The sequence below is a fragment of the Arachis hypogaea genome, chromosome 17, assembly GCF_003086295.3.
Source record: "Arachis hypogaea cultivar Tifrunner chromosome 17, arahy.Tifrunner.gnm2.J5K5, whole genome shotgun sequence".
NCBI lineage: Eukaryota > Viridiplantae > Streptophyta > Magnoliopsida > Fabales > Fabaceae > Arachis > Arachis hypogaea.
In genome coordinates, this window is record NC_092052.1 from 131188698 (window position 1) to 131215599 (window position 26902).

A 26902-nucleotide genomic window follows, 5' to 3' on the forward strand; every position below is an offset into this window, starting at 1 on the left:
GTAATATTCTGCAAGGAGAATTATTTGCTATTTGGAGAATATATCTTCTAGTCTGGGACTTAGGACAAAGAGATGTTATTTGTAAAACAGATTGTGTGGATGCCTTTATTCTTGTCAATAATTTTCAGGATACCTCTAATTTTGTTGATCCTTTGGTGCTGAAAATTTAGGACATCGTGTCTTAAAAATGGCCTATTGACTTCCGGTTGATGTTAAGAGATGCAAACAAAATGGCGGATATAATGGTAAAGACGGCAATGAGGATTCATACTCACCAAATAGAGCTTTGGTTGCCTTAAAAGGAACTTGAAAATAACATTAACGAAATTGTCCTACTTCTTAAGCAGTTTGATGTTTTTTATTTTTGTTTCTTTCTTATTTATTTCTTTTGTTACTTTCTAGTAAAAAAAAAAAAATACGTTTACATAATTTCACCTAAATCAAATTAGTTTTTATTGTCAGGTCAAAAATAATAATAGTAAAGTTAGAAATAAGATAGTAGCATTCCATAACTTAAAGCAGCAATTACTGTACACGATGATTTTTCTTTCTATGATTTCTTGAAGAGAACTCAGAATTTTAGTTGAGCAATCAAATCTCATAGACTCATAAAGATTCGTCTTTTTTTTTTTAATTCATATTGGATAAATAAATAAATAATCTATATCAGATTTTTTTTTCTATGAATATTCTTAATTTGGAAGAATATTTAATTTTGGTGTGAAATTTGTGTGATGGGGTGGTGCTTCTAGACGAATATAATCATACAAAATTCCTTGAAATGGACTTGTATTATTGGGTTGTGAAAAAAAGATTGAATTATTTCCCTGTGCAAGAAGAGTGCCTTTTATATCAACGTTGAAAAGCCAATAGAACCCATGAATTCCATGTCTAGCTATGGTGTTTTCTGATCCAATAACTCCACTTGTAAATAATGGTGGATTTGCTTCTGATGAATTCTTCACCCGAATCTAGCTCATTACATAAAAGCAAAAAAAATAAAATAAATAATAATATATAATCCAAAAGTACTTAATAAGTATTAATTCAATATAAAAGTATTAATAAGTATTAATTCAATATGCCAATGAATTATAGCTTAAATAGCATAGTTTTCCCATACTCAATTAAGAGGTTGCGGGTTCGAGTCTCCTATCTTTGATAAAAAAAAAAGTATTAATTCAATATGTTCATTACACATCATTAAGCATGCATAGTTATTATTTTAACAGGGTCCAACAGTCCGGCCCGTTGGGTCGAACCGAATTTAGTTACTATAATTTTGTTTTGGTTTAATTATTTTGTAAGTTTTATAGTTTTAGTTTTATCAAATTTTTAATTAGATATTTATATTTTTTTTAATTAATTTCTTACACTGATTTTAATTTTGTAATTAGGTCATTTTCATGTTAAAAATATTAAAATTAATATAATATTTCTCTCAAAAATATGTGATCAAAAATCTAATTAAATTTTTAATTATGAATACTTGCAAAAAAATATTCAATTTATTCTAATATATTTTATATTAGGAATGATTTAATTATAAAATTAAAAGTAATGCAAAGACTCAAATGAAAGAAAAAAAATATAAAAATCTAATTACAAATTTGATAAAACTACATGAATTAACAGAATAATTAATCTTTTTGTTTTTTATGTAATTGTGTAACTTTTACACAAATAATTGATCACATGTTATTATTGTTTATAAATTAATTTTTTTTTCGTTATAAACGTTATTAGCCTTAAATAATTTTATTTACAAATTTAAATTAGTAAGTAGGGTTATATGATTAATTTTATGTTTGATATACAAGACTTCTAAAATTGTAAAGAATACATCAATTAAACAAACTGAAACATATTTTTGTTTTATTCATTATTACTTAGCTAACATGTTAATATAAAGTTAGATATCCATATTTTAATATGAATGAAAAGTTGAAAACTTTTATACCTGTAACTCGGCATAATGTACAGAGGCCAGAGCCACTCGCAATTTGTAAGTTCCATTGGCATTCACATTTTCCAAATTGAAATTAATTTGCCAAGTGGTTGCTTGGTATGTCTTATTCTCCTTCTTCCTAACAAACATCAAAAGGAAATAATTATAATTATATTTATAAATGAGACTATAATCACATGAAACCTATTTCAAAATAAAAACTTATTCTCAAATTGACATTAAATACATCAAAGAAATTTAAAAAATTTATTATTATATTTTTAAAATATATTCTTAAAACACAAATTAGTTAAATCTTAACAATAATTAGGTTTAATTATTCTGTTGGTCCCTATAGTTTCACAAAGTTTTTAATTAGGTCCCTATACTTTTTTTCTTTTTAATTGGGTTCTGCACCAATTTTTTTTTTTCAATTAGGTCCCTTTTAATAGTAATTGGCTTCATTATATAGGGACCCAACTAAAAAAAAATTAGTGCAGGGACTCAAATAAAAGAAAAAAAAAGTGTAGGGACTCAATTGAAAAAAAATTAGTGTAGGGACCTAATTAAAAGAAAAAAATGTATAGGGATCTAATTGAAAATTTTGCGAAACTATAGGGACCAACAGAGTAATTAAACCCAATAATTTTATATGAAAATATAATCACATGAAACATATTTGAAAATAAAATCTTATCCTCAAATTGAGATTGGCAAAATAAAAGACATGAAAAATAAAACAAACCTGTTAACCTGAGCAAAGAACCAATCTTTTGTATAGTCACTTGTGCCAACATTGTATACTAAGTCTTCTTTTGGATACAAATCAGCATATCTCTCCCACAAACCATATTGCCTATACCTGCTACCCAATCAATTATTAGAATTTCATGTTAATCAACTCTTGTTTACACACTTTTTAAATTCAAATGTAGATATAATAAAAGAGTTTAATTTTAATACACTGATAGTATAAAGTATTTTATATTATAGTTCAATTATATCTATTTTTTGAATAATTATTCACTGATCGACTCAAAAGAATTATTTTTGACAACATATTGTTATTAGATGTATATATAAAACTATTTTTATATTGATAGTGTATCAAAAATTAAATATTATAATAAATTAGTAAAAATCAAGTAGAGTGAGTTTATAGTTTATTGGTTAAATTACACAGTTGGTCCCTATACTTTTAGTGAAATTGTAAATTGGTCCTTACACTTTAAAAGTTTGTAATTGAGTCCCTAAAAAGAATTAAAATTTGTAATTTAGTCCCTGCCGGTCAAAAAGTGTTGATTTAACAGAATATTCTCAGAATATACTGAGAATATTCTGTTAAAATAGAGAATATACTAAGAATATTCTGTTAAATCAAACACTTTTTAAACGATGGGGACTAAATTGCAAATTTTAATTCTCTTTAGGGACCCAATTACAAACTTTTAAAGTGTAGGGACTAATTTATAATTTTATTGAAAGTGTAGAGACCAATTATGTAATTTAACCTAGTTTATTCAACCTAGTAGTGATAAAATACAAATTAAAAAAAATACTTTTTTTAGATGTACAAATATTTTTTTTTAATTGTCACTATTAAAAGTTTAGTATATTCTAAAATTAGCTATTGATATAACAATACACTGAACTAGTGAATTTTAAAAGGATGGATAAAAAGCAAAAAGTAAAATATACTAATTACATTATTTGTCTAAAATAGTACTAGTATTAAATTTAAAAGGTTATACAAAGGGATTATAATATTATATTGCATGCCAATTATGAGAAATTAAAGAAGAATATATGAACAAACCTATCTGTATGGTTGACATAAATTCTGTTAATGTATTTGGGGTTAGGATCAGGAACATAGAACTCAGCAGCAGAACGATCAGGTATACCTATTTCCCACAAAGTAGCACCTTCTCTTGGTGCCTCATAAACAATTTCACCCACATTAACTTCACTCCCTGTGTTCACACATTTGCATCCCCAGGTTAAAATAATAGTTTAGAGAACAATAAATAATTAATTTCTTGAAGGATTTTGTAGTAAATTTATGTTTTTTCTTTAAAATAAGTAAGTTGTTTCGGCCAATGAGTTATAGTTCAAATGACATAGTCTCCCTATACTCATTTAAGAGGTTGCGGGTTCGAGTCTCCTATCTTTGGTAAAAAAAAAAAAAATAAGTTGTTTCGAATTTGAAAAAAGATAATTGCCAAATAATAAGAGATATTTAATATTAAAATATTTTTTAAGACCTACTTTTTTTAAGGACTTTAAAAATCAATCACAATAAATTTTGGAAAACTTATTTTGTATTTTTTTTTTAATTTAAGAACTTATAAATTAATTACAAAAGCTTTCAAAAGCCTAAAGTAATAATTTGTTTATTACCTGAAGTTATGTTAATGACTTTATCATATTTATAGTCACCAATGTATCCTTTGACCCAGGAGTAGAGATTATATTCCCCAGGGAGTATGTTAGTAATTGAGAAATAGCCTTTATCATCAGTAATGGTCCAAAATTGATAACCCTGTCAAGAAATTAGATTAAAAGAAAGTTAGTTTCTACATAACTGATAATTTAAATAAAGTAGTATATTTAAAAGGTTTAATTATTTATGTTAGTCCTTATAATTTTATTAAATTTGTAATTAGATTCTTATAAATATTTTGGAGTCTCGTTAGGAACAAACTTAAAATTAGTCAAGACTTGAAAATCAATAACAAATAAAGTGGAGAAGTTCAGTTTATAAAAAGCTAAGGTACTTAATAAAATTAGTAAGTTGGTAATCATTAAAACAGCATTAAATAGTCTACTGGTATATTATTTGATTTTATATAAAATATCAAAGATTATTGCTGAGGAAATAATTTCAATACAGAGGATTTTTTTATGGAGTAAAGAAGATTGGAGGAATTGTATAACATTGGTAAAGTAAAAAGTGGTGCAGGCTTCTAAAATGTTAGGTGGGTTTGGAGTCAGGGACGCAATGATTCATAACACAACACTTCTATTTAAGTGGTACTGGCGGTTTATAAAGGAGTGTCCGTTGTGGAAAAAAGGTAGTATGTTCCTATAATGATCTAAATCTTAATGAGCTGTTATCATTTCAGGAATTACCTACTAGAGGGGGTTCATAGAAGGATATTTGTCAACAACAATTTAGGAAGCAACAAGTAAAAGATAAGATGGTTACTGGTTTGTTTATGAAAGTTAGTGATGGAAGAAGAACTCAGTTCTGAGAGGATGTCTGGCTACGTTGTGGTTCATTGAAAGATCAGTTTTCAAATTTTTTTTTTCATAGGAGAATGTAAATTTTGGGATGGGTTAGAGAGAATTTGAAACTTCTAATGGAGGAGAGAGCTTTTCCAATGGGAGTTGAAACTTGTGAATCAATTACATGATATTTTAAGGCCAGTTAAGCTAGCGAATGGCACAGAGGATAGAGTTATATGAAAGCTTGATAGACAAGGAGTATTTTCTACTAACTCATTTGTGCAGGTGTTACAGGCAAAAACGCTTTCGGAGGACGTAACAAGTTACAATTTCACTAGGTCTATTTGAAAAGAGTTAGTTCCACCAAGAGTAGAGTTGTTTGTTTAGTTTGTTTTCATAGGCAGGGTGAATACAAAGGAAATGTTGAGTCGGGTCGAAATTGTTAATTAGAAAGATAATGTATGGGTATTATGTAACAAGGATGTTGAATATATTCATCACTTGTTTTTTTATCGTGAATTTACTTGGCAAGTATGGTGTGCATAAATATCCAATTTTGGCAAACAATGGTCTTTTCCAGAAACGTTGAAGGAATATTTTTAAAGATGGACAGAAGTAACAAATAGAAAGGAAGAGCACAATAAGTGGTTGATGTGTTTATTTGCGATCATCTGAATGGAAAGGAGTAGAAGGATGTTCAAGAATAAAGGAAAATGTATTCATGAAATTATCAATATATCTTTTCTTAGCTACAAGGACTGGAGGAGTATGGATCTCTTTTGTTGTTGAAGACAATGGCAAAAATGACAATGGGATAAAATTTGGTGTTGTTATGTTTTTTTTTTTTTTTAAAGGGAGTATATATTAAAATTAGAGATGGTCCATAATATCCAAAAAAGGCCAAATTGGTTACAACTAATGGAGACTCTTCCACCCAATTTAGTGTGGATAGAGCTAATCTTGCTAAGTTATTTGCAACTCTATTACCATCTCTCCTAACATGAGAGATTTGTCTACTTTTAAACCTATACAAAAGTCTTTTGCAATTTGACACTATAAGCCCAAGATTGTTTAAGAAGGGGGTATCTTTCTCTATAGCCCTGATTACGTTTATGTTATCCCCTTCCACCAAAAGGTCAAAAAAACAGTCTTCCAAAGCCATATTCAAACCCAAAAAACATGCCATTACTTCTGCCTCCTCTATCGAATAAGTAGTTGAAATATCCCATGTAGCTGCCAGCATAATAACTCCTTCATGGTTTCTAATAACTGCTCTTGCTCCAACCTTTCCCTCTTCTGTGCAAGATGCATCGAAATTGGGCTTGTAGAGATTCGGCAGTGGTGGCTCGCAAGACGACACACTATTGCTACCTGGAGGTGGCTCTGTGGATGTCGCGGCAGAGGCTTCTCTGAGCCCGGTAAGCTCCCGAAACGTGGATGATGCCATATCAATGATCTCCTGCATGTCCATTAATTTGCCTTCAAAAATTAATTCGTTCCTTTCCCACCATAATCCATGGAGGCACTCCAAGAAGAGACCCCTGAATTCTTTATAGATTCTCCCCAGCATCTTTTCAATCCACCTTCCTATTGATTGTTTTGTTTCTTGATCTGTTCTCAGGTTGAAAGGTGATAAGAATCAGAATCTGTGTCCAAGGACAGTCTTTGAATAGGTGAATATTTGTCTCTTCTCCCTTTCAGCATTTGGAACAAAGGTTTATGTCTCTGATTCCTCTTTTTTCCAGGTTAGATTTTGTGGGTAAAGCACGTGAGATTAATCTCCAAACAAAATTCAAAGTCCTTTAGCTTGCTTTGGTTTTTCAAAGTTTTTTTCAAGAGAAGTCCAGACGCTAGTTTGGATTGTTTTCTTGTGCTAAATTTTCGGGTTGGGACCTAATGAGATGGTATGCCTTTTTAACCTCAAACTCTCCTATTCTAGAATATTTTCAATAGTAGCAATCTTCTTGCTGGTTAATGTCAAGAGGTAGTTTTAGAATTTGCTCGACCTTAAATTGTAAGAAAGTCTGTTTAATTATCTCATCCTTCCATATTAATGAGTCTTGATCGATGAGGTTTTTCACTATGACTTCCTAATCAAAATTAGAGCAAGGACTCCAGATTTTGAAACCATTTTTATGAGGAAGCCACGGGTCACTCCAAATTCTTGTTGTTCTGCCCAAACCAATTCTCCACAGCCCTCCTAAATCAAGAACCCACTTAGCAGACCAAATGCTCCTCCAAGTATAGCTAGGCATGTACCCAATTTCAAACTTCAGAAAATTTTTTCTGTTAAAATATTAGCCTTTAAGGTCCTTGCAGCTAGAGAGTCGAGATTCTTGATGAGTCTCCAACCTTGCTTGGCAAAGAGTGCTTGGTTGAAAGCTTCAAAACTTCTTTGACCTACCCACAAAGGTTGGAATTCTCAAATATTTTGAGTGATTCTCCACTGACCTTATCTCTAACCATTCTTGTATAAGCTTTTGTCTGAAAGGAGGCACATTTTGGCTAAAGGAGAGTTCGGATTTGTCCAAGTTAACTCTTTGTCCATAAGCCATTTGGTAGGATTGAAGGATGTTCTTGATCTCTGTTATGTCTTGGTCTGATGCTCTCAAAAAAATTATGCTATCGTTCGCAAAGAAAAGGTGAGAGATCTCTGGAGCTTGTCTTGCAATCTTGATACCTCAAATAGCCTTCCTTTCTTGAGCTTTTATAAGCAGTCCTGAAAATACTTCAGCACCAAGGATAAACAGATAGGGGAATAGCGGGTCCCCCTATCTAATGCCCCTAGATAGGGTGAACTGCTTAGATGGTGTCCCGTTTATGAGAACTGAAAAAGAAACTGAGTTGATGAATCTTCCAATTAGTTCTGTCCATTAATCCGGGAAGCCCATGGCCCTGAGAACATCTATCAAAAAATTCTATTCAAGTCTATCATAGGCTTTTATCATGTCCAGTTTTAATCCCACATAACCTTTGCTTCCCGTTTTCTTCTTCCTCATGAAATGGAAAATATCAAAAGCAATCAGCCCATTGTCAGTGATCAGTCTCCTGAGAACAAAAGCACTTTGAAAATCACCCACAATTTTAATTAGGACTAGCTTTAGCTATTGGCTATAGTCTTCGTTGCTATCTTGAAAATGACATTGCATAAGGAGATTGGCCTAAATTCTCTTGTGTGCTTCAGATTCTTTGTCTTGGGAATTAGGCATATGTGAGTCTTGTTTAGTTCTAATAGGTCACCTCCTTCATTAATATAATTTAGCACCCAATTGGTTGTATCTTTTCCAACTACATTCCACATTTTTTGGTAGAACAGAGCTGGTAATCCATCCGGACCTGGGGCCTTTGATGGGTGCATCTGGTTTAATGCTCATTTGACATATTCTTTTCTGAATTTTTTTATCCAGCACATTAAACGCCTCTTGTGATATTCTCCCCCTCACTACATCAGCCATCTATTCCACAGTTTATGTGCTCTCTGCCCTGAAAAGGTTTTTGTAGAAGTCAACAATGATTTCTTTCATCTTTTCCTCCTCTTCAAAAACAATTCCAGCCTTATCGGCGATTCTTTCAATCCGATTTCTCTTTTTTCTTTGGGCTGCTTCTTGATGGAAAATATGGTATTTTTATCACCGGACTTTAGCCAAGTAGCCCGGGATCTTTGTGCCCACCAAACTTCTTGGCACAGAAGGTCATCTAAATCAACTTGAATCTCCTTTACTTCCTTCACTGTGTCCTCGGTTTGAGTGGGAGCTATTAGCTTATCTAGTCTTCTTTGTTTCTCATTTATTTTCTTTAGGATTATTCCAAAACTTGCTCACCCCCATTCGGTTAGGACTCTTCCACAATTCTCTATTCTTTTATTGATCTGATTTGAGTTGCTATTCCATGCTCTTTTCACCACATCTTTGCATTCCGGGTTCCCTAGCCACACCTCTTCGAACTTGAATAGTTTGGGCCTTTTTCTTCTCTTCAATGTCTTTCCTTTTACATCAATGAGAATGGGACAGTGATCAGATTGGTATCTTTAGAGATGTCGTACTATCGCTTTTAGGAAGGCTTCTTTCCAGTCTATAGATGCCACTGCCCTATCCAATCTTTCCTGAATGTTTGCAGCTCCTGTTTAGTTGTTCGACCATGTAAAGGTGTGTCCTACAAAATCCAAATCAAGTAATTGGTCGATCTGCAAAGTCTTTTGAAATCATTTTACCTGAGTATAAGTGACTGGTAAACCTTCTTGCTTCTCCTTTTGTTCATGAACCTAATTGAAATCACCAAAGACAAGCCATGGCATGTTTCGGGCTTGTCCAAGGATGTTCAAAAGATTCCATGATTCATGTTTGTTTGTTGTTTCTAGATTATCATAGAAGCCCGTGACTCTCCAAATCTGCTCACTCTCTTCTGCTTTAACCTCCATGTCTATGTGGTTTAGGGACATGGAAGAAACATTAATCTGGATAGAATTATCCCACAGAACTGCAAGGCCCCCTGCTCTGCTTCTACCTTTTCCGGAACAGTCAACTCCTGCAATGTTCATCATTCCTCCTCTGTTTCTTATCCTATTTAATTCATCTACTTTTCTCCTAGTCTCTATTAGGAACACCAGGTTGAAAGTTTGTTGTTTTAAGAGCTTGTTTAGGGCTCTCACTGCCCATGGGTTCCCAAGCCCATGGCAGTTTCAACTTATAAGTTTCATTGGTTTAGGCAGGGCTGTTGCCTTGCAGCCTTTGCCTCTCCTCCATTTTGTTCTCTTTTTTGTTGGGACTTTCCTCTTCATCAGACTTCATGACATCCTTCTCTTCATTTCTTCTTTTCTTTGATTCAGTTTCTGGCTTGCTTGTATTATGGGTTTGGCTTGGTTTGTTCTTGCGAGTCTCTTCCACTTTTTTTACGGTCTACTTGGGCAGCCTCTTTATTTTCTCTTTTCTTCCTTTTGTCATTTGTGTTCTTTTCACTTTCTGTTTTCTCCTTTACAATCTCTTTTTGTTTTGTTGCTCCGTCAACTTGCCTAACTTTTTATACGTTTTTACTTTCTTCTTGCACCTTCTCTTGCTCTTCTGCTTTCTTCTTCGTCTCTTTCCTGGTTACTTCAGCTTCCTTTTCTTATGATGGATTCTTTGTCTCTTCCACTGTTAGGTTGGCCATTTGCTCCAGCACACTTTCTTTCTCTATCTGAGTTTTTTCTTTTTCTGTCTAGGCATTGTTCCTTCCTAGTGCCATTTATTTTTGTTCCTTTTGCTCTATTTTGGTTCCTGTAATTTCTGATCGGATCCAGGGCCCCAACCCCTTTGTCTTTGAGCTGCTGTCCACTTCTTCTGCATTCTCGTAGGATGCTTCATCGTGTCCTTTTCTTCCACAAAAATAGCAGCAAGTGGATAATCTTTCATATTTGAAGTCCACCCATGTCTAGCCATCTTATTTGCTCCCCCATCTTATTCTACTTTTTTCTTCGTCTCTTTCCTGGTTACTTCAGCTTCCTTTTCTTCTGATAGATTATTTGTCTCTTTCACTATTAGGTTGGCCATTTGCTCCAGCACACTCCCTTTCTCTATCTGTGTTTTTTCTTTTTCTGTCTGGGCATTGTTCTTTTCTGGTGCCATTTATTTTTGTTCCTTTTGTTCTATTTTGGTTCCTGTAATTTCTGATCGGATCTAGGGCCCCAACCCCTTTGTCTTTGAGCTACTGTCCACTTCTTCTGCATTCTCGCAGGATGCTTCATCGTGTCCTATTCTTCCACAAAAATAGCAGCAAGTGGATAATCTTTCATATTTGAAGTCCACCCATGTCTAGCCATCTTATTTGCTCCCCATCTGTATGCCCTTCTTGATAGGTTCCGTTAGTTTTATCCATATTGTCGCTCTGATAAAACTTCCTTTGTCGGGGCTGGCTGTAAATAACTCGTAGTCAATGACATATCCTACTCAAGCGGCTATCTTCCTTCCCAAAATTGTGGTCTTGCAGTGTTTTGGCATATTCCAGATCTGAAGTTTGATCTGTGCTTTTGAAAAATCCATATCTGATGGGTTGGTTCTTCTTTCCCACTTTCTGGTCAGTAGTCATGAGTTCTTGAAAGTCCAAGGTTCCCTTTTTAGCACTCTCCTCATGTCAGCTTTCTTTTGAAAGAAGAATTGGTACAGTTTTGGCTTGATTTCTTCCATTCTGAAACCTTCTAATTTTTTTCAGATGTTGTACGTAGTAGTCTGCATCATATTGGGTTGATGAATTTTTCTGTGATTAGCTTTCCTATTATACTATGTTTGCATTTTTCTATACCCTCCTCTACATCTTTCTCTTCATACTCTATGTATTCCTCGTTCTCTTCTGGTGTATCTTCTGTGTGTATTGTATTTTCCTTTTCATATTCGATTACTAATGTTTCCATTGTCAGGACTTGGCTATGGGAATCAGCACGAAGGCGATTAATCACGATTTGTGGGGGCAAACGGCACTATTCACTACACTACTTGAAGCTGTTGGGTGTTGTCCTACCAGACCTTACCAGGAGAGAGGATATCTTTAAGGCATGTTAATTTACTTTCTTTTTTCTTTTTAATAATATCCTGTTTGTGACAATTTGGTGTTGTTATGTTATTTGATTGTTTGGTTGTTGCTTTATGTGTTTGTTCTGTTTTCGTTCCATTTTATTGTGTTGAACTTCTTTATTTTAATTTTTTTTAATTGGATTTTTACACTGATTTTAGTTTTTTAATTAGATCCTTCGTACAAAAAGTTATAGTTAAACAAATATTTCTCTGTAAATTAAATGTATCTATAATTAAGAACCTATTTTAATGTTTGGCCACATATTTTTAGAAAAAATATTCTATTAATTTTAACATTTTTGACATGAAAAGAATCTAATTATAAACTTAAAAGCAGTGTAAGAATTTAATTAAAAATATAGATATTTAATTGTAAATTTAGTAAAACTATAGAAACTAATAGAATAATTAAATTTATTTAAAATAAAATCAAAACTTTATTTAAATTGATGATTACTTTTAAAGAGAAAAAATAAATGCAAATAAGTTGGTTACCTTGGATTCCCTTTGCCAAGAGCCAGGCTCTCCTGGAGAAGCTAATCCCACAGAAGCACTGCTAACTGGGATGAATGCATCACTCATGTACCTTTGCATTTTTAATCATACATCAATACACCCCAAATTAAACTTTATAAAGTTCCATTTCCAATAACAATTATGTTCTTTGTACTTTAATTTCTTTTTTTTTTTTTTTTTTGTATTTTAGTCAAAATACTTTCTATTATCTGATATAATTTGAGATTTATTCGCCTGAATTCATTATCGGTTATAAGAAAAACGTGAAATTTTTAATTCCTAACAAGTAAAATTTATTGAATTTGAAAAGGATGTTAATAAATACCTGATCCGTTATTAGTTAATAAATATTGGACAATTACAATTAAAATATACCTTTTTCAATTTTTTTTTAATTTTTCACGCTATTTTTTAGTTTAATAGGTTAAAAATTTATTTGTTGCGGATTTAAATTTCATTTAATAAGTTATTGCAAATCAATAGATTGTTATATGTGCAGAAATCGAATTTTCAATACTTATAAGTTAACTATTGACTAATTAAAATTAATTATTTTGAATTGTCACATGAGTTCAGCAAAAAGAAGAGGTAACAATAAATGGAATTTAAATCCTCTAAATTTTTAATTTTATTTTAGAAGGTAAAATGTGATCTTTCACAATTTATTTTATAGGTAGAATAAAAAAAATATAAAAAAAACTCAATAATAAAAAATTATATTTTATCTTTTAAAATAAAAATTTAAAATTTAGACTATCTAAATTCCAATAAATGAGTACCTGTCTCGGACAAGCAATCTTCCTTCAACTTGACCCCTTTGCTCAGCTTTCACATACTCCTCCGAAGCTGGAAACTTATAGGGCCAGCTTTCAATTTCATTCACCATCTGAACATTATTATTTTATTTTGATTTTCAGTTTTTTCTTATACAGGGTAAAATAAAGAGTTAAGTATGATTTTGATCTTTAAAGTATATGCTAACATTTTTTTGTCTCCAACTTTTTTTTGAATACAAAATCGTCTCCAAAATTTAACTTGGTTTTAAAATCGTCCTTACTTTAGGGACTAAAATCATACGGAGGTAGCGACGAAAGTAGAGGCAAAGATGGATCGTGAACAGCTTTTTCTTCTTCTTCTTCTTCCCTTCTCATTTCTCGTTCTTCCATTTTCTCTTTAGAAACACTTTCTTTGTGTTATTTTTTTCTTTTTTTTTATTTTATATTTTTTTGTTATAGGTAATTTAGTCCAAAATTTTAATATTTAAGTAAAAATGACCATTTTAAAACTTGGTTTTAAACCTTAGGGACGATTTTGTATGAAAAAAAAAAGTTGGAGACAAAAAAAATTTTCAGCATATACCTTAAATTAAAGACCAAAATCGTACTTAACCCAAAATAAAACAAGACTAATCGCTTCAATGTTTTTGAAAAAAAATTATAAGATTTTATAGGATATTGAAAACATTTTATTCTTCTTTAGTCACTTATCCTATTTTTTGAAAACATTTTTAATATCTTTTTCACTCAACAATCTATAAATCTAACATAAAATATTTTTCCTAGAAATTATTTTTTTAGAAATGTATGAATTTTTCAAAAGTCAACCTGTTGTCTGGCGTCGTCCCAGAGCCCGGTTGGGCTTTCTCCATTAGAGAGTGAATTAAGATATATAAATATGGGCCCATATACTTTCTTCCAGGCTTCATTGGGCCTAAACCTCATTATCAGATCTACCCCGGAATAGTGTGTGCTATGGAATACCTACAAACAATATAAAATTTGAAATATTATATCGATTCATATTCTACCCATTCTTCAACCAAACATGAATCAAATAATTTAAGTAGAATTTTACATTTTATTCTCGTATGTATACATAATATATTTGTAGCATCAAACGTAAATAATACTCCAATGTAACAAAGATTTATACGACAAAATTATAAATTCAATAAAAAATAAATACTCATTTTTAAAAATTTTTTTAATAGTAATTTTTCAGTTTTACAGACTAATAATTAATCTATCATCAATTTAAATTTTATTTAAGAATTTGTCTTTAACTAATAAATTATTATATACACAAACATAATTTTTTTCAATAATGTACTACTCGACCAACCTAACCTAAATTGATTATTCATCTTTTTACTTTAGAGGATTTAGTGTGGTAAGACGAGAGAGCTTACGGATAGAGAAGTGGGGCCGACGTGAGAAGCGAGATATTGTTTGAGCGGGCCGCCGGATCGGAACTCATTGCTTGGGGTGATGATCCAGAAGCCGGTGGACTTGGGTGGATCCATGGATATCCAACCATGAACTTGGTTCTTTCTACTCTCACATGAATATTGATACTTGTCATCCACCTAAGTGCAACCAGCAAAATTTAAATAAATAAATAAATAAAAACAAAGCATTAGGTCCACAACCAAAAAAGAAATTTCCACTCAATAAAAGTGAAAATGTCATTAAAAAAAAAGGTCCGTTTAGAAAGTTTTAAAAGTTATTTTTTTGAGTTTTTGACTTATAAAAAATAGTAGTATTAATGTCTAGTACAATTTTCAAAATCAAATTGTAATTTTTTAAGAAACTATTTAAGTGCTTATAAAAAAATTAAAAAAAATGACTTTTCTCGTAATAAAAATTTTTTTATCACATTTTTTTTAAAATATGAACTTTTAGAACTAAAAAATTAAATATAAAATAATTTATTATTATTTTTAATATAAATATTTATTATTTAAATTATTTTTTTTTAATTTAATTAAACTGTTTATCCAAATTAAATTTAAGTATAAAACACTAGACTAAAGAATCCTTTTCATTTTATTAAGATAAATTACTTAATTTTGGAGTCTAAAGAGCCCTTAATAAAAAAAAAACCTAGGACACTGCAAATTTAGTGGGGTAAGCATGTTTGTAGAATTTAGTAATTTAAACAAAATAAAATTAAAATATTTGAAATATAAATTAATCAATTAAAAACAAAAGAAATTACCAACACATTAGAAGAAGAAACCTTGAATTATTTGTTAAGAAATGAATATTATTATTACCTCTCCTTTGAATTGAGGCTCAATAGGATTGAGAAGCAAGACAGCTTCAGGATAAGCAAGAACTTGGCCTCTTCCTTCTTCTCTATCATCAGGAAGAGGCATAAATCTCTGTCTGTCCCCTGCTACCACCATGTAATGGAACCTTACCAATTATCAACAAAATCATCAAAAGATTATTGATTACAATATAAACGAGCCTTAATTAACTTTTTTTTTTATCATAAAAATATTTGTTCCCAAAACCTATCCTAGAATAAATAATTTCATAATCTGGTGTTAAACATTTAGATTTAACTTTTGTTATCCTAAAAAAAGAATTTAAACATAAAGACAAATAAAGGATAAAGTAAATTTATACAAAATTTGTACGCAAAACTAAAAAAAAAATAGTGGCTTTTTTTTTAAAAGACAACATCTATATACATCTTATTAATTTTTGAAAGGTTTAATTAATCTGTTGGTCTTTATAATTTTATTAAATTTGTAATTAAGATTTTATTTTTTTTCAATTGAATTTTTATATTGCTTTTAATTTTGTAATTAGGTCATTGTCATTATAAAAAATATTAGAGTTAACAGAATAATTCTTTGCAAATTAAAAATACCCACAATTAAAAATCTAATTAGATCTTTGATCATATATTTTTTGAGAAAAATATTTCGTTAATTTTAACATTTTTAACACGAAAATAACTTAATTACAAAATTAAAAGTAGTTAAGGACTTTATTAAAAAAAATATAAAAATTTAATTATAAATTTGATAAAATTATAAAAATAAAAAAAATGATTAAATTTTTTTAAAATAAATAATTTCATGTTATTTTTTTATTTTTTATTTGATTGCTGATTCATAAATTAAATTCATAATTTAATGAAGTTTTGAGAGTGTGACGTACTTGTCCTTTCTAAGCTTGAAAGCAATCCTTGTATTGGAGAGATTGAATCCTGGCCATTCATCCAAATGCTCGTATATTGCATAGGTATAGAACCCCGACGACCCACTAACCATTACAAACCTGTTTTATTTTGTTTTGTTTTGTTTTGTATAGACAATTTATGTATTATGGACAAATAATAATTAATATAAAAAGTTTATATGATTATTATATTTAAAAAATGTTCATTTTAAATTTAGTGTAAAGTCAGATCTTTTTCAAGGTATAATACCAGATTAAATCAAATATGAATTAGAAAGTATTCTTTGAGAAGGTATCTATTATCTAACAACTAAAATATAGGCTGAACTACCTACTAATAAATGTTTACAAGATCCAAAATTGTTTTAAATATTGCCGTAAAAAACAGAATAAAAAAGGAGTAATATCTCAAATTGATCTTTAATCATTTTTGTATTAAAAAAAAGTCTTTCCAAAAAAAATGAAAAATTAATTTTTAATTTTTTTAAAATATCAAATAAATTAGCCTCTAATAATATAAAAAGATAATTAACCTCTAATATTTTAAGAAAATGATAAATTAGTCTTTAATTTTTTATATAAATATCATGATTAAAATATATTAGGAATTGTATAGAGGAGGCAATTAAACTATTAGTGAGTTGGCAAAATTTGTTAGAATCACACACAAGACATGAACCACCATACTTACCACTATAAATACTCTACTCTCTATTGTAATAAGTGTGATTAATATACTTCTTATGAAAGCAATATGATTTTATTTTTTCTCTGATTCACTTTACTCTTTTTCTCTCTTTCTCACTTCTGTTTCTTTTCTACCCTAAGTCTCTGATACCTTTCTTGATATCAGAGCATAAGTTCTAATCCATGGATCCTGTTAATCCAACCATAGCTTCTGCAAATTCAAGTTTTTTGACTGCTTCGGTGAAATCGAGAGTAACGATTAACACTATTTCCTTCAAATTAAATGACAACAACTTTATGCCGTGGAAGCACTAGGCTTTTGCATTTTTAAAATCAAATAGCCTCAAATATCATCTCAACATAAAAAAAATTTCTAAGAGATACGAGTCTGAAGAGGACTAGCTCGCCGAAATTGAATCGAAGGAGTTCTTGTAGTAAGAGCAGGATGATCAATTCCTAGTGGCATGGTTATTTGCCTCAGTAGATCCGAGCTTTACAAGCTTGCTGGTGGAGTGTGAATTCACAAGCAAGATCTGGTCCAAATTAGATGAATATTTTTCGAAGAGATTGAAATCGTAGGTGAAATAACTGAAAACGTAGGTAAAGGCTGTGAAATTCCAAATTTCGGTGTCCGACTATATGGCACAGATCAAGAAAATTACCAATACTCTCTCAACCCTAGGAACACCTCTGTCCAATGAAGAGTTTGTTGATGTTGTGGCTCAAGGTTTAACCGAGGATTACAGCACTTTTCTCACTAAAGCAGAGACAATCACCGAAAGTGAAGTAGAAGTGTTGCCAATAAATCCAGATGAGCTAGTTTAGAGGTTCAAAAAGGTGAAATTAGGATCTATGCCGGTGCATCTATCTTAGTCCAGTGAAACTAAGCCAGATTCAAGTGAGAGGCGACAAGGTCAACAACAGCACCACGATTATCAGCATCAAGGCTTTCAAGAACAGCAAGTCTATCAAGATCGAGGTCAAGGCTTCATAGAAAGAATGAGGCTCAGAGAATAATACGAATTTGCCAACACTTTTTATGTTCATACCTTGTCTGTTATCTGTCAATACCTGATCTGATCCCTCATAGTCTAAGCTTGTAATGAGATTGTTGCTGTCAAAGGTCAGATGATGTGAGGCACCAGTGTCCAGGTACCAAGCCTTATCGATGAAAGGAGTGGTAGGTGGTGCAGCAGTTACGAGAGCCTTGGCCTGCTGGTCGTGTGATGAATGTGGTTGATGGAACGAGTGAGACGGAGGTGCAGGTGAATGGGACACTTAGCCATGTGGATTCAAATAGTCTTGATTGCACCTATGGAAGTACTCCTACATTGTGTGACCAACTCTCCCGCACAGTTGACACTTCTGAAGCCATAGAAATTGGATCGGCCTCCTCTGAAGCCACATCCTTGGAACCTTTGGCACTGAACTACAATTTCTTAAGAACCTTTGGTTGCGCATGTTTTCATCAACTTAGATATTACCAACCTCAAAGTTTAGTTTCAAGCTCCAAAAATGTCTTTTCCTTGGTTATTCATCCTTCTGCAAGGTTATAGATGCATGGACAGCTTCAGAAAAGTCTACATCTCTTGGCATGTGCTCTTTGATGAAACCGAACTTCCTATAACTTTATGTTCCCTCACACCAACCACAAACTCTCCAGCTCGGTTCCGCATCTTCCCACCCTCACCACCATCTCTTCCACACCAACTGCATCCCCGAGTACTCTACCTTCTCCACTGATAAAATTGTGAAAGAATAGGAAAAACAAAGAAAATAACTTTTATTGATTATTGATTAATTGAATTGTACTGAAGTGTATTGTAAACTATGAGGATAAAACTAAATATATATAGAGCATTGTCCTATGAAAGATAAAAACAAATAAAGATAAGAAGAGAAGATAACATAAAGATAAGATAAGATAAATTAATAAAGACTGAAATTAGAACTGAATTTATGTATTCTGTTGGGCTGAATTTGTGGGCCACAAGACTTCTTTATTGTTGTCATGGGCTAATATAGAAGAGTAGTTTAATACGCCCCCGCAAGCTGGTGGATGGAAGATGTTAATAATCCACAGCTTGGATAAGTTCCAATGAAATTGTTGAGGAAGACGCGTCTGACGTAGTGACGCGGAGGAAGATGCGTGCGGCGGAGCTTGAGCTGCCGGCGGCAAAAATATAAAAGGAGATGCTGTACTTGAGCAGCGATCTTCAAAAAATGCGTGCGGCGGAGCTTGAGCTGCCGGCGGCAAAAATATAAAAGGAGATGCTGTACTTGAGCAGCGATCTTTAAACAATTGCGTGCGGCGGAGCTTGAGCTGCCGACGACAAAAATACATAAAAGGAGATGCTGTGCTTGAGCAGCGATCTTTAAACAATTGCGTGCGGCGAAGCTTGAGCTGCCGACGGCAAAAATACATAAAAGGAGATGCTGTGCTTGAGGGGGAGAGAGCAAGCAGCGATCTTCATAAAAAAAAAGAATGAAAAAATAAAAAATAAAAAAAAATAAAAAAATAAAAAAATAAAAAATAAAAAAATAAAAAATAAAAAATAAGCGTGTAAAACGCAACAAGATTGATCTTTAGAGGGCGTGTATGGCGCAATAAGAGTGGTCTTCAAATGGTGCGTAGAGCGCAATAAGAGTGCAGATGGAACTGCTAGAACAGATGCAGATTGAACTGCTAGAACAGATGCAAATTGAACTGCTGAAACAGAATACTGACGAAACTCCCGGAAGAAGTTGCAGATGAAATACAAGAAGGCGCAGACGAAATTGCTGGTAAAGAACCGGGATAATCAAAACTGTGGTAGAATTTTCACTTGGATGCATGTAACTAAATCTATGATTATTTATTGTGGGAGGAAGTTTGAAAAAGAAGCAAGGTGATTTCTCACCGAAGAGATGATAACTTATATATCCTCTCCTCAAGGAGGATACCATGGCTCTGATACCATGATAAAATTGTGAAAGAATAGGAAAAACAAAGAAAATAACTTTTATTGATTATTGATTAATTGAATTGTACTGAAGTGTATTGTAAACTATGAGGATAAAACTAAATATATATAGAGCATTGTCCTATGAAAGATAAAAACAAATAAAGATAAGAAGAGAAGATAACATAAAGATAAGATAAGATAAATTAATAAAGACTGAAATTAGAACTGAATTTATGTATTCTGTTGGACTGAATTTGTGGGCCACAAGACTTCTTTATTGTTGTCATGGGCTAATATAGAAGAGTAGTTTAATATCCACCTCCATATCCTACTCCTCCTGTCTGTGTATCTAACCCTTCTCCCATCCCCGGGTCATCCAAGTTATTCCTTAGTATCTAGTGCCATTCCCACCCAATCCCAGGTTTCGGGGACTATTGGCAATACTGATTATGTTGATATTTGTTCTTTACCTAGCAATATAAATTCTATTCCTTGTATTTATGTGTTTTTCTCAGGTACTGCAAGGTTAGCTACTAATGCTGGAGCTGCAATAGTCATGGATCCTGGCCGCATCTATCTTATGGTGACTAGGATTAGAGTTTGTATTTTTAAGTCGAAAGTGCTAGCATCTCTGGTTCCAGAGCACTAGCCATGTCCCATTGGAAGGCGGCGGTGGATGAAGAGTATGCTGCTCTCATTTGCCACAAAACCTAGACGCTAGTTCCGACCACACCTGCTATTGCTGCATCGAGTGTAAGTGAGTTTTTCGGGTGAAATGTTAACCCGATGGCCAAGTACAAAATACAAAGCAAGACTCATCGCAAAAGGATTCCATCAGCGAGAGGGGCTGGACTATGATAAGATTTTCAGCCCGATGGCCAAGCCAGCCACTGTGCGGATTGTCTTATCTGTTGCCATGACTTTTGGGTGGAAAATTCGGTAGTTTGACTTCAACAATACGTTTTCGAATGGGGATTTGTCTGAAACAGTTCACATGGTTCAACCTGACAGCTATATGTTTGGTTCAAGCTTGGTTTTGCAAACTTGACAAGGCACTCTATGGCCTCAAGCAGGCTCTTAGGGCTTGGTTCCTCAAGCTCAGTGAGGCTTTAAATAGGTTCGGTTTCTCCAGCACTATGTCGGACCCATGCCTATTTGTTCGTCACTGCTCCAGCTCCATTATTTACCTACTCAGCTATGTCAATGACATTCTTGTAATAGGAAACAATCCCTCTGAAGTTAATACTCTTATCAAGCAACTTGATGCAGTTTTTACACTAAAAGACCTGAGTGAAATGAGTTCTTTTCTGGGGCTTGAGACAGTAACAACCTCAAATCAGTGCATGATCTTGCAGCAGTCTAAATATATTAATGATCTTTTGAAGCGAACACACTTGGCTGATGTGAAACTAGTTGCAACCACATGATGAGTAGCTTAAAGCTATCTGCAGCTGGAGACACTCCCTGCAAAATCTCTTTCTCTATCGCTCGGTTGTCGAAAGGGGCTTCAGTATGTCACGATCACATGGCTGGATATTACCTATGCAGTCAAAGTCTCGTAGTATATGCACTCGCCGTCTGAGCTGCAATGGAAGGCAGTCAAACACATTTTGCGATACTTGGCTAGTACATCTAAAATAGGGCTCCATATTCATAAAAATTTGGAGTTCTACATCATTGCCTTCTGTAGCTCAGACTGGGTAGCGGACCTTGATGATCGAAGATCCATCACCAGGTACTGTGTTTTGCTAGGAAATAATCTCATATGCTGGTCGAGTAGGAAGTAAGCTGCTGTCTCACACTCAAGTGCAGAAGCAGAATTTCGTACTTTAGCATAGGCAATGAATGAGTCCATATGGTTACAAAAGCTTATGTGTGAAATGTATCTTCCATCAGGTCCTATCCCATTTTTTTTTGTGACAATCGAAGCATTGTACTGATGTCAAAGAATCCTATCCTTCACCATAGGTCCAAACACTTTGAAATAGACCTGCATTTTTGTCCGTACCAGAGTTGTCCAACAGCAAGCTCATGTGGTTCATATACTTTCTCATGATCAAGTGGCCGATGTGCTAACCAAGCCAGTGTCTCAGGCGCAGTTTCTCAGTTTCAGACCTAAGCTTTGTGTAGGGCTTAATAAAAAAATAAAACAAACAAACAAACACAAATGGGCCAAGCCCATAACTTTTCCTTCTTTTCTTCTACTCCAACGGCACAAAGAACCCTTGAATCCAGCAATACACACACACATGTTATTACATTGCTTCAGAATTTCTCACCGCTACTACTATGCTAATCTCCCCTTCCATTGTCACTTCTTCAACAATAATTCCATACAATTTTATTTCAATTAGTTTCACTACTCTTCTTCTACTCCAACTCTATTACACTCTATCAAGTGTGCTCTCTTATGTTGGTATTATTCCAAAACTTCATTGAAGTAGCCTAAACTTGAAGAAGAGGAAAATAACCTTTAATTCAAGTATTACTAATTATTAAGCCATTAAAGTGATTCTTTAGCTTGATAATTATCTATATCTTTAATTTTTTATCATGTTTATAATTATGGGTATTAATAAATTCGAAAATTTAGGGTTAGGGTAAGATAGAATTTGGGATTATTTGGTATATAGGTTCTATTATATCAATTGATGTTAAGATTAACTTATTAGAGTTATTATTATGTTTGTGGTATTAGATACTTAAAGGAACCACTCTCCTTGCTTGTTGGAACCTTTGGAGTAGAAATTCCTCGTTTAAATTTTAGTCTGTGAATAAACTTTGTATCTATAGTTAAATTTTAGCATTCACATCATTTTTATAATTATTGAAAATAATTTTATAATTTATTATTTAGTTATGTACTAACTTATTTGTTAATATGATGTTTATGTTAAATATTTTACAAAGAAAATCCCACTTGAGACATGATATTTTACGTTGAAATGAATGAAGTGGTTATTTGAGAAATTAAACTATAATGTAAATATTATCTTGCATATACACTTTGAATGTAAATTTAGTATTGAATTTGGATAAAGTTATTACATGAATTATTACTATTGAATTGATAATGTATTTATTGATTTGGTTGACAACCTTTAACTTGATCATAATTTGTATGTCAAAATATTTTGGAAGGTTCTATAACAGAAACTACAGTTAGCGGCAGTAAGCGCTAGACTTGGTGCACTTTGTCAGTATATAATTGCATTTTCAGGACCATATGAGATGAAATGGTTCCTGTCTGTTTTATGTCCACAAAATTAGTGGAACATGTCTGTTTCAGAACTCACACGAAGAAAAACAACCTAAGTGTGATTTCTGTCTGTTATTTTGACTTTTCTGGATTAGATAACATTCCGCGTATATTGTTATAAATAAAGAAATTTGAATGTTTGATATTTATAATTAATTACCATTGCGTTTGAATATAATTTTGTCACTATTATTAATGTGGATTTATTTTAACTAAGAGTTTACTAATTATACAAATGTCTCTTGTGGGGCTATAGATGCTCTGCTTACTTACTGAGTTGTAAAACTCACTCTGTTGTTCTTTCATTTTTTTTAGATATGGGCATTGATCCTAATCCAACTTCATCAATTCTGCTCTAGTTTTGTTTGTGTTGGTGATTCTTTTACTGTTTAAGGACTTAATATTTTGTGTAAATAGCCTTAAAGCTCTTTAGACCTATTAAATTGCTCCATGTGATATAGGCAGGATCTATCTTTGGTGACTTGAGTATGTTGCTTGTAAATATCCTAGCATATAAAACTAATAGACTATGCTTTGCTGTAAATATTTAAGATATGCTGAGTATGTTTTAAATATGAGGTTGAGAATGTATTGTCTTTTAGTATAATTGAAAATTCTATTTATTCTAGTTTAGGTCGTGACACTTTGAGTAGCCTCACCACCACCCTCTGGTTGAGGGAGAATGTTAGGAGTTGTATAGAAAAAGCAATTAGACAGTTAATAAACTGACAAAGTTTGTTAGAATTACACACAAGATATGAACTACCATATTTATCATTATAAATACTCTCCTCTCTATTATAATAAGTATGATTAATATATTTTTTATGAAAGCAATATGATTCTATTTTTTCTTTGATTCACTTTACTCTTTCCTTCTCTTTCTCACATTTATTTTCTTTCTACTCTAAGTCTTGGTACTTTTTAAAGATATTAAATTGTCTAAAATTTTTTATTTGTCATGGATTAACTTATCTAATATTTTATAAGGTTAAGAGATTAATTCGTCATTTCTTTATGTTAAAAACTAATTTATACTACAATAAGTGATTAAGGATCAATATAAAATGTAACTAAAAAATATTGAGACATGCATACTATCTTATTCTTAACTATATATAAAGGGAATACGACATAGATTGGTGTCTAATTTTCTATTTTAAAATATATTTTAGTATATATAATTCATAAAAAAACTTTTTTTATTATATTAAATACTTGAATCCAACACCTTTTGACTAAGTTATAAACAATTCATCATCCCAATGAATTCTATTTTTACTATTTTATATATATTTAATAAATAAAAAGTAAATCAATTGACACATTAATATTTATTGATACACTTATGTATATAATAAAATCACTTATCTGAAAAAGCTTTTTGGGTTTAAACACTAAATTTTAGATTTTCTTTCTTTTTCTGTTAATCGTATCTTAAATTTTTTTTGGAAGAATAATAATTAAATTTTAAATATTTATTCATAAAAACTCTAATATTATGGATAAATCTATTTTTTCAAAATAAACAAAAACATATAAATGAGTATATATTTAACACGAAAAATGCAATAATATATATGCAAGATATAAAGTCGAATTAAAGAACCTTTTATCAATGTTGAGTGGGGGATACAATCCCTGAAGGGAAGAATTCCACATTCTGGTGAATGATAGCTCCACTTGTTCCTCATTTTCCACTATCACACTCATATTTGTAGCTTCCATTCTGCACAAAACATTCTCAAAGTTTTACTTAATTACACAAGAATTATTATATATCTTAATAAAATAGAGTTTAATTTTGATGTACTGATAATATAAAATATTTTATATAGTTATACAATCACATTTGTTCTTTTAGATTACTATTCATATAATTAATGTAAAATGTAATTATTTTTACTGATATGACATTACGTAATTGAATACACGTGTAAAATTATTTTATATGAGTGTGCATCAAAATTAAATTCAACAAAATAATACAAAATATAAAAGGAAAAGTCTAGGGGGCCAACAACTTTTCTAAATTCTGACCAACATGTAACCATAAAAAAAAAGTGAGTCAGGATAAAATTTCACACCAATCTCACATCATTAAAATTATTATTAATAGCTATTTGATAACTACAAATCACAAAAGTTACTGACCCTAACATTACTCAGTATAAAATATAAAGCCGTGAATTGAAAAATCTCACATTCTCACCTGTCAAATTCACCTTTTTTCCTCTTTGACTTACCTTCATCCCACACCATATCAAAGTACCTACACACATTGATTCGAAGGAAAAATTAATTAATTTCTTATTTCTAAAGAAAAGAAGAATTGTTGTTGCACTTATCGAGAAACATTTGAAAACTATATTAATTGTTACCCTCGGTTAGATTCCTTGTTAAGAAGTTCAAGCAAATTGTCGATTCCATTATACCGAATCTCTGTAACAAATCCTTCAGGATTTGATATTGTGACCTCAACTATGCCATTATCCATAACCACCTGCGCCACTCCAAAAATAATTAAATTTAAATTAGTGAAACAAATCAAATCATAATTAAGCTGAAAATAAATAAATAATTTTGAAAAAATTAGGAAAGCGCAGAGAGAAGAAGACATTGATGAAAGGAAGTGGATTACATGTTTATCGTGAATGTCCAAGCGCACCCCTGAGGATCACACAAATTAGTCTCTTCAAATTCTGATGAAAAAGAGAAAGAAGAAGAAGAAGAAAAGAGAGAAACCTGATGAATAGGTAAAAGAAGAGAGGAAGAGGAAGAGGAAGAAGTAGTTGTTCATGGTTGTTGGTGGTTGAAAAACGTTGCTTTCTGGTTGGTCCTCGTTACCGTTGTTTTTGTCTTTGTATTTTCATTTTGTCTGTTGCTCTGAACTCTGAAGAAAAGCCATTTATGTCTTCTTCATTCACATGGCTATGGCTATGGCTATGGCGGAAAAATATGGAAATTCCTCCTTTAAGGGTAAGCATTTTAGACATACCTGAATATATTATATTTATTGTTTTTCTTTTTTGTGAAAATCTCATTAGATTTATGTCTTTAGATAATATTTAAAGACAAAGTATATGGAGCCAATAAAGTACTGTACAATGTGAACAATAGGATTTTAGAGATGTTCGATTCAATAGGATATCAGATGTTTATTATTCTTTTTTGATGTTTATTTTTTAACTCATATTGGACTAAATAAATAGCTTATTGTACATGTTGTACAAATATTCTATTGGCTCTCTAGCAGGATTTATATTTAAATAGTGAATTTAAAAAATAAATCAAATGAAACTTTTTCACAGTACATAAAAATTAATTCAAGAAAATAAATATAAAAAAATATTTTTTACTTTTTAGATTCCTACTTATTTTCTTAATAATTACTATCAAGTATCAAGTTATTTTCTTTCAACATATCTGTTAAGTTAAAAAAATATTAAGAAGGGTAATTATTATAATAATAATATATTGTATAAGTAGATATAATTAACCGTAAATATTTGAATACATGGTACTAAGCCATTATAATTTATCTAACAGTGTTATTGGAAATTTTAATATTATTTTGATTAGAAATGGACATTTATTCTAACATTTTAACCTTTTTTTTTTTAGAAAAAGATAGATACAGCGTAACATGCATATGAAACATTTGATTTGGATAGACTCTTTGTAGTATGTACTAATTGATATTTATCCTTTTTTTCACTGTTGATTTTTAATTTTTTATCATTCTAAACACTAAACAAGTAAAAGATTAACGTTCTCCGATCCGTATCTTAAAATTTTGAGTA

General features: G+C 31.6%; 1 protein-coding gene across 3 annotated transcripts; it reads right to left on the bottom strand.

The window, feature by feature from the left end:
- Positions 1 to 590: 590 nt before the first annotated feature.
- LOC112767157 (uncharacterized) lies at positions 591 to 26124 on the bottom strand. Of its 3 annotated transcripts, none has more exons than XM_025813038.3 (16): positions 25845 to 26124; positions 25741 to 25769; positions 25481 to 25602; positions 25312 to 25371; positions 24709 to 24828; positions 16188 to 16292; positions 15290 to 15431; positions 14423 to 14599; positions 13839 to 13994; positions 13014 to 13120; positions 12214 to 12304; positions 4349 to 4490; positions 3765 to 3921; positions 2694 to 2810; positions 1961 to 2087; positions 591 to 971 (listed from the first exon to the last, which is right to left on the bottom strand). In XM_025813038.3, exons 1-16 carry the CDS (start codon positions 25897 to 25899, stop codon positions 693 to 695), a joined length of 1986 nt encoding a protein of 661 aa, XP_025668823.1. In that variant the 5' UTR covers positions 25900 to 26124; the 3' UTR covers positions 591 to 692. The 3 variants fall into 3 exon arrangements, with proteins under 3 accessions (XP_025668823.1, XP_025668822.1, XP_025668824.1); XM_025813037.3 differs by having other exon boundaries at positions 16188 to 16307; positions 25845 to 26038; XM_025813039.3 differs by lacking the exon at positions 16188 to 16292 and having other exon boundaries at positions 25845 to 26038.
- Between the last annotated feature and the right edge of the window lie 778 nt (positions 26125 to 26902).

Excerpts from the sequence above, each read along its gene's own strand:
- LOC112767157 (XM_025813037.3), bottom strand. The coding sequence starts at position 25,899 with ATGAACAACTACTTCTTCCTCTTCCTCTTCCTCTCTTCTTTTACCTAT. Across the intron at positions 25,770-25,844 it reads TTCTTTTACCTATTCATCAG|GGGTGCGCTTGGACATTCAC; the intron begins GTTTCTCTCTTT and ends TGTGATCCTCAG. Across the intron at positions 4,491-12,213 it reads CTTGGCAAAGGGAATCCAAG|GGTTATCAATTTTGGACCAT; the intron begins GTAACCAACTTA and ends ATTTCTTGACAG.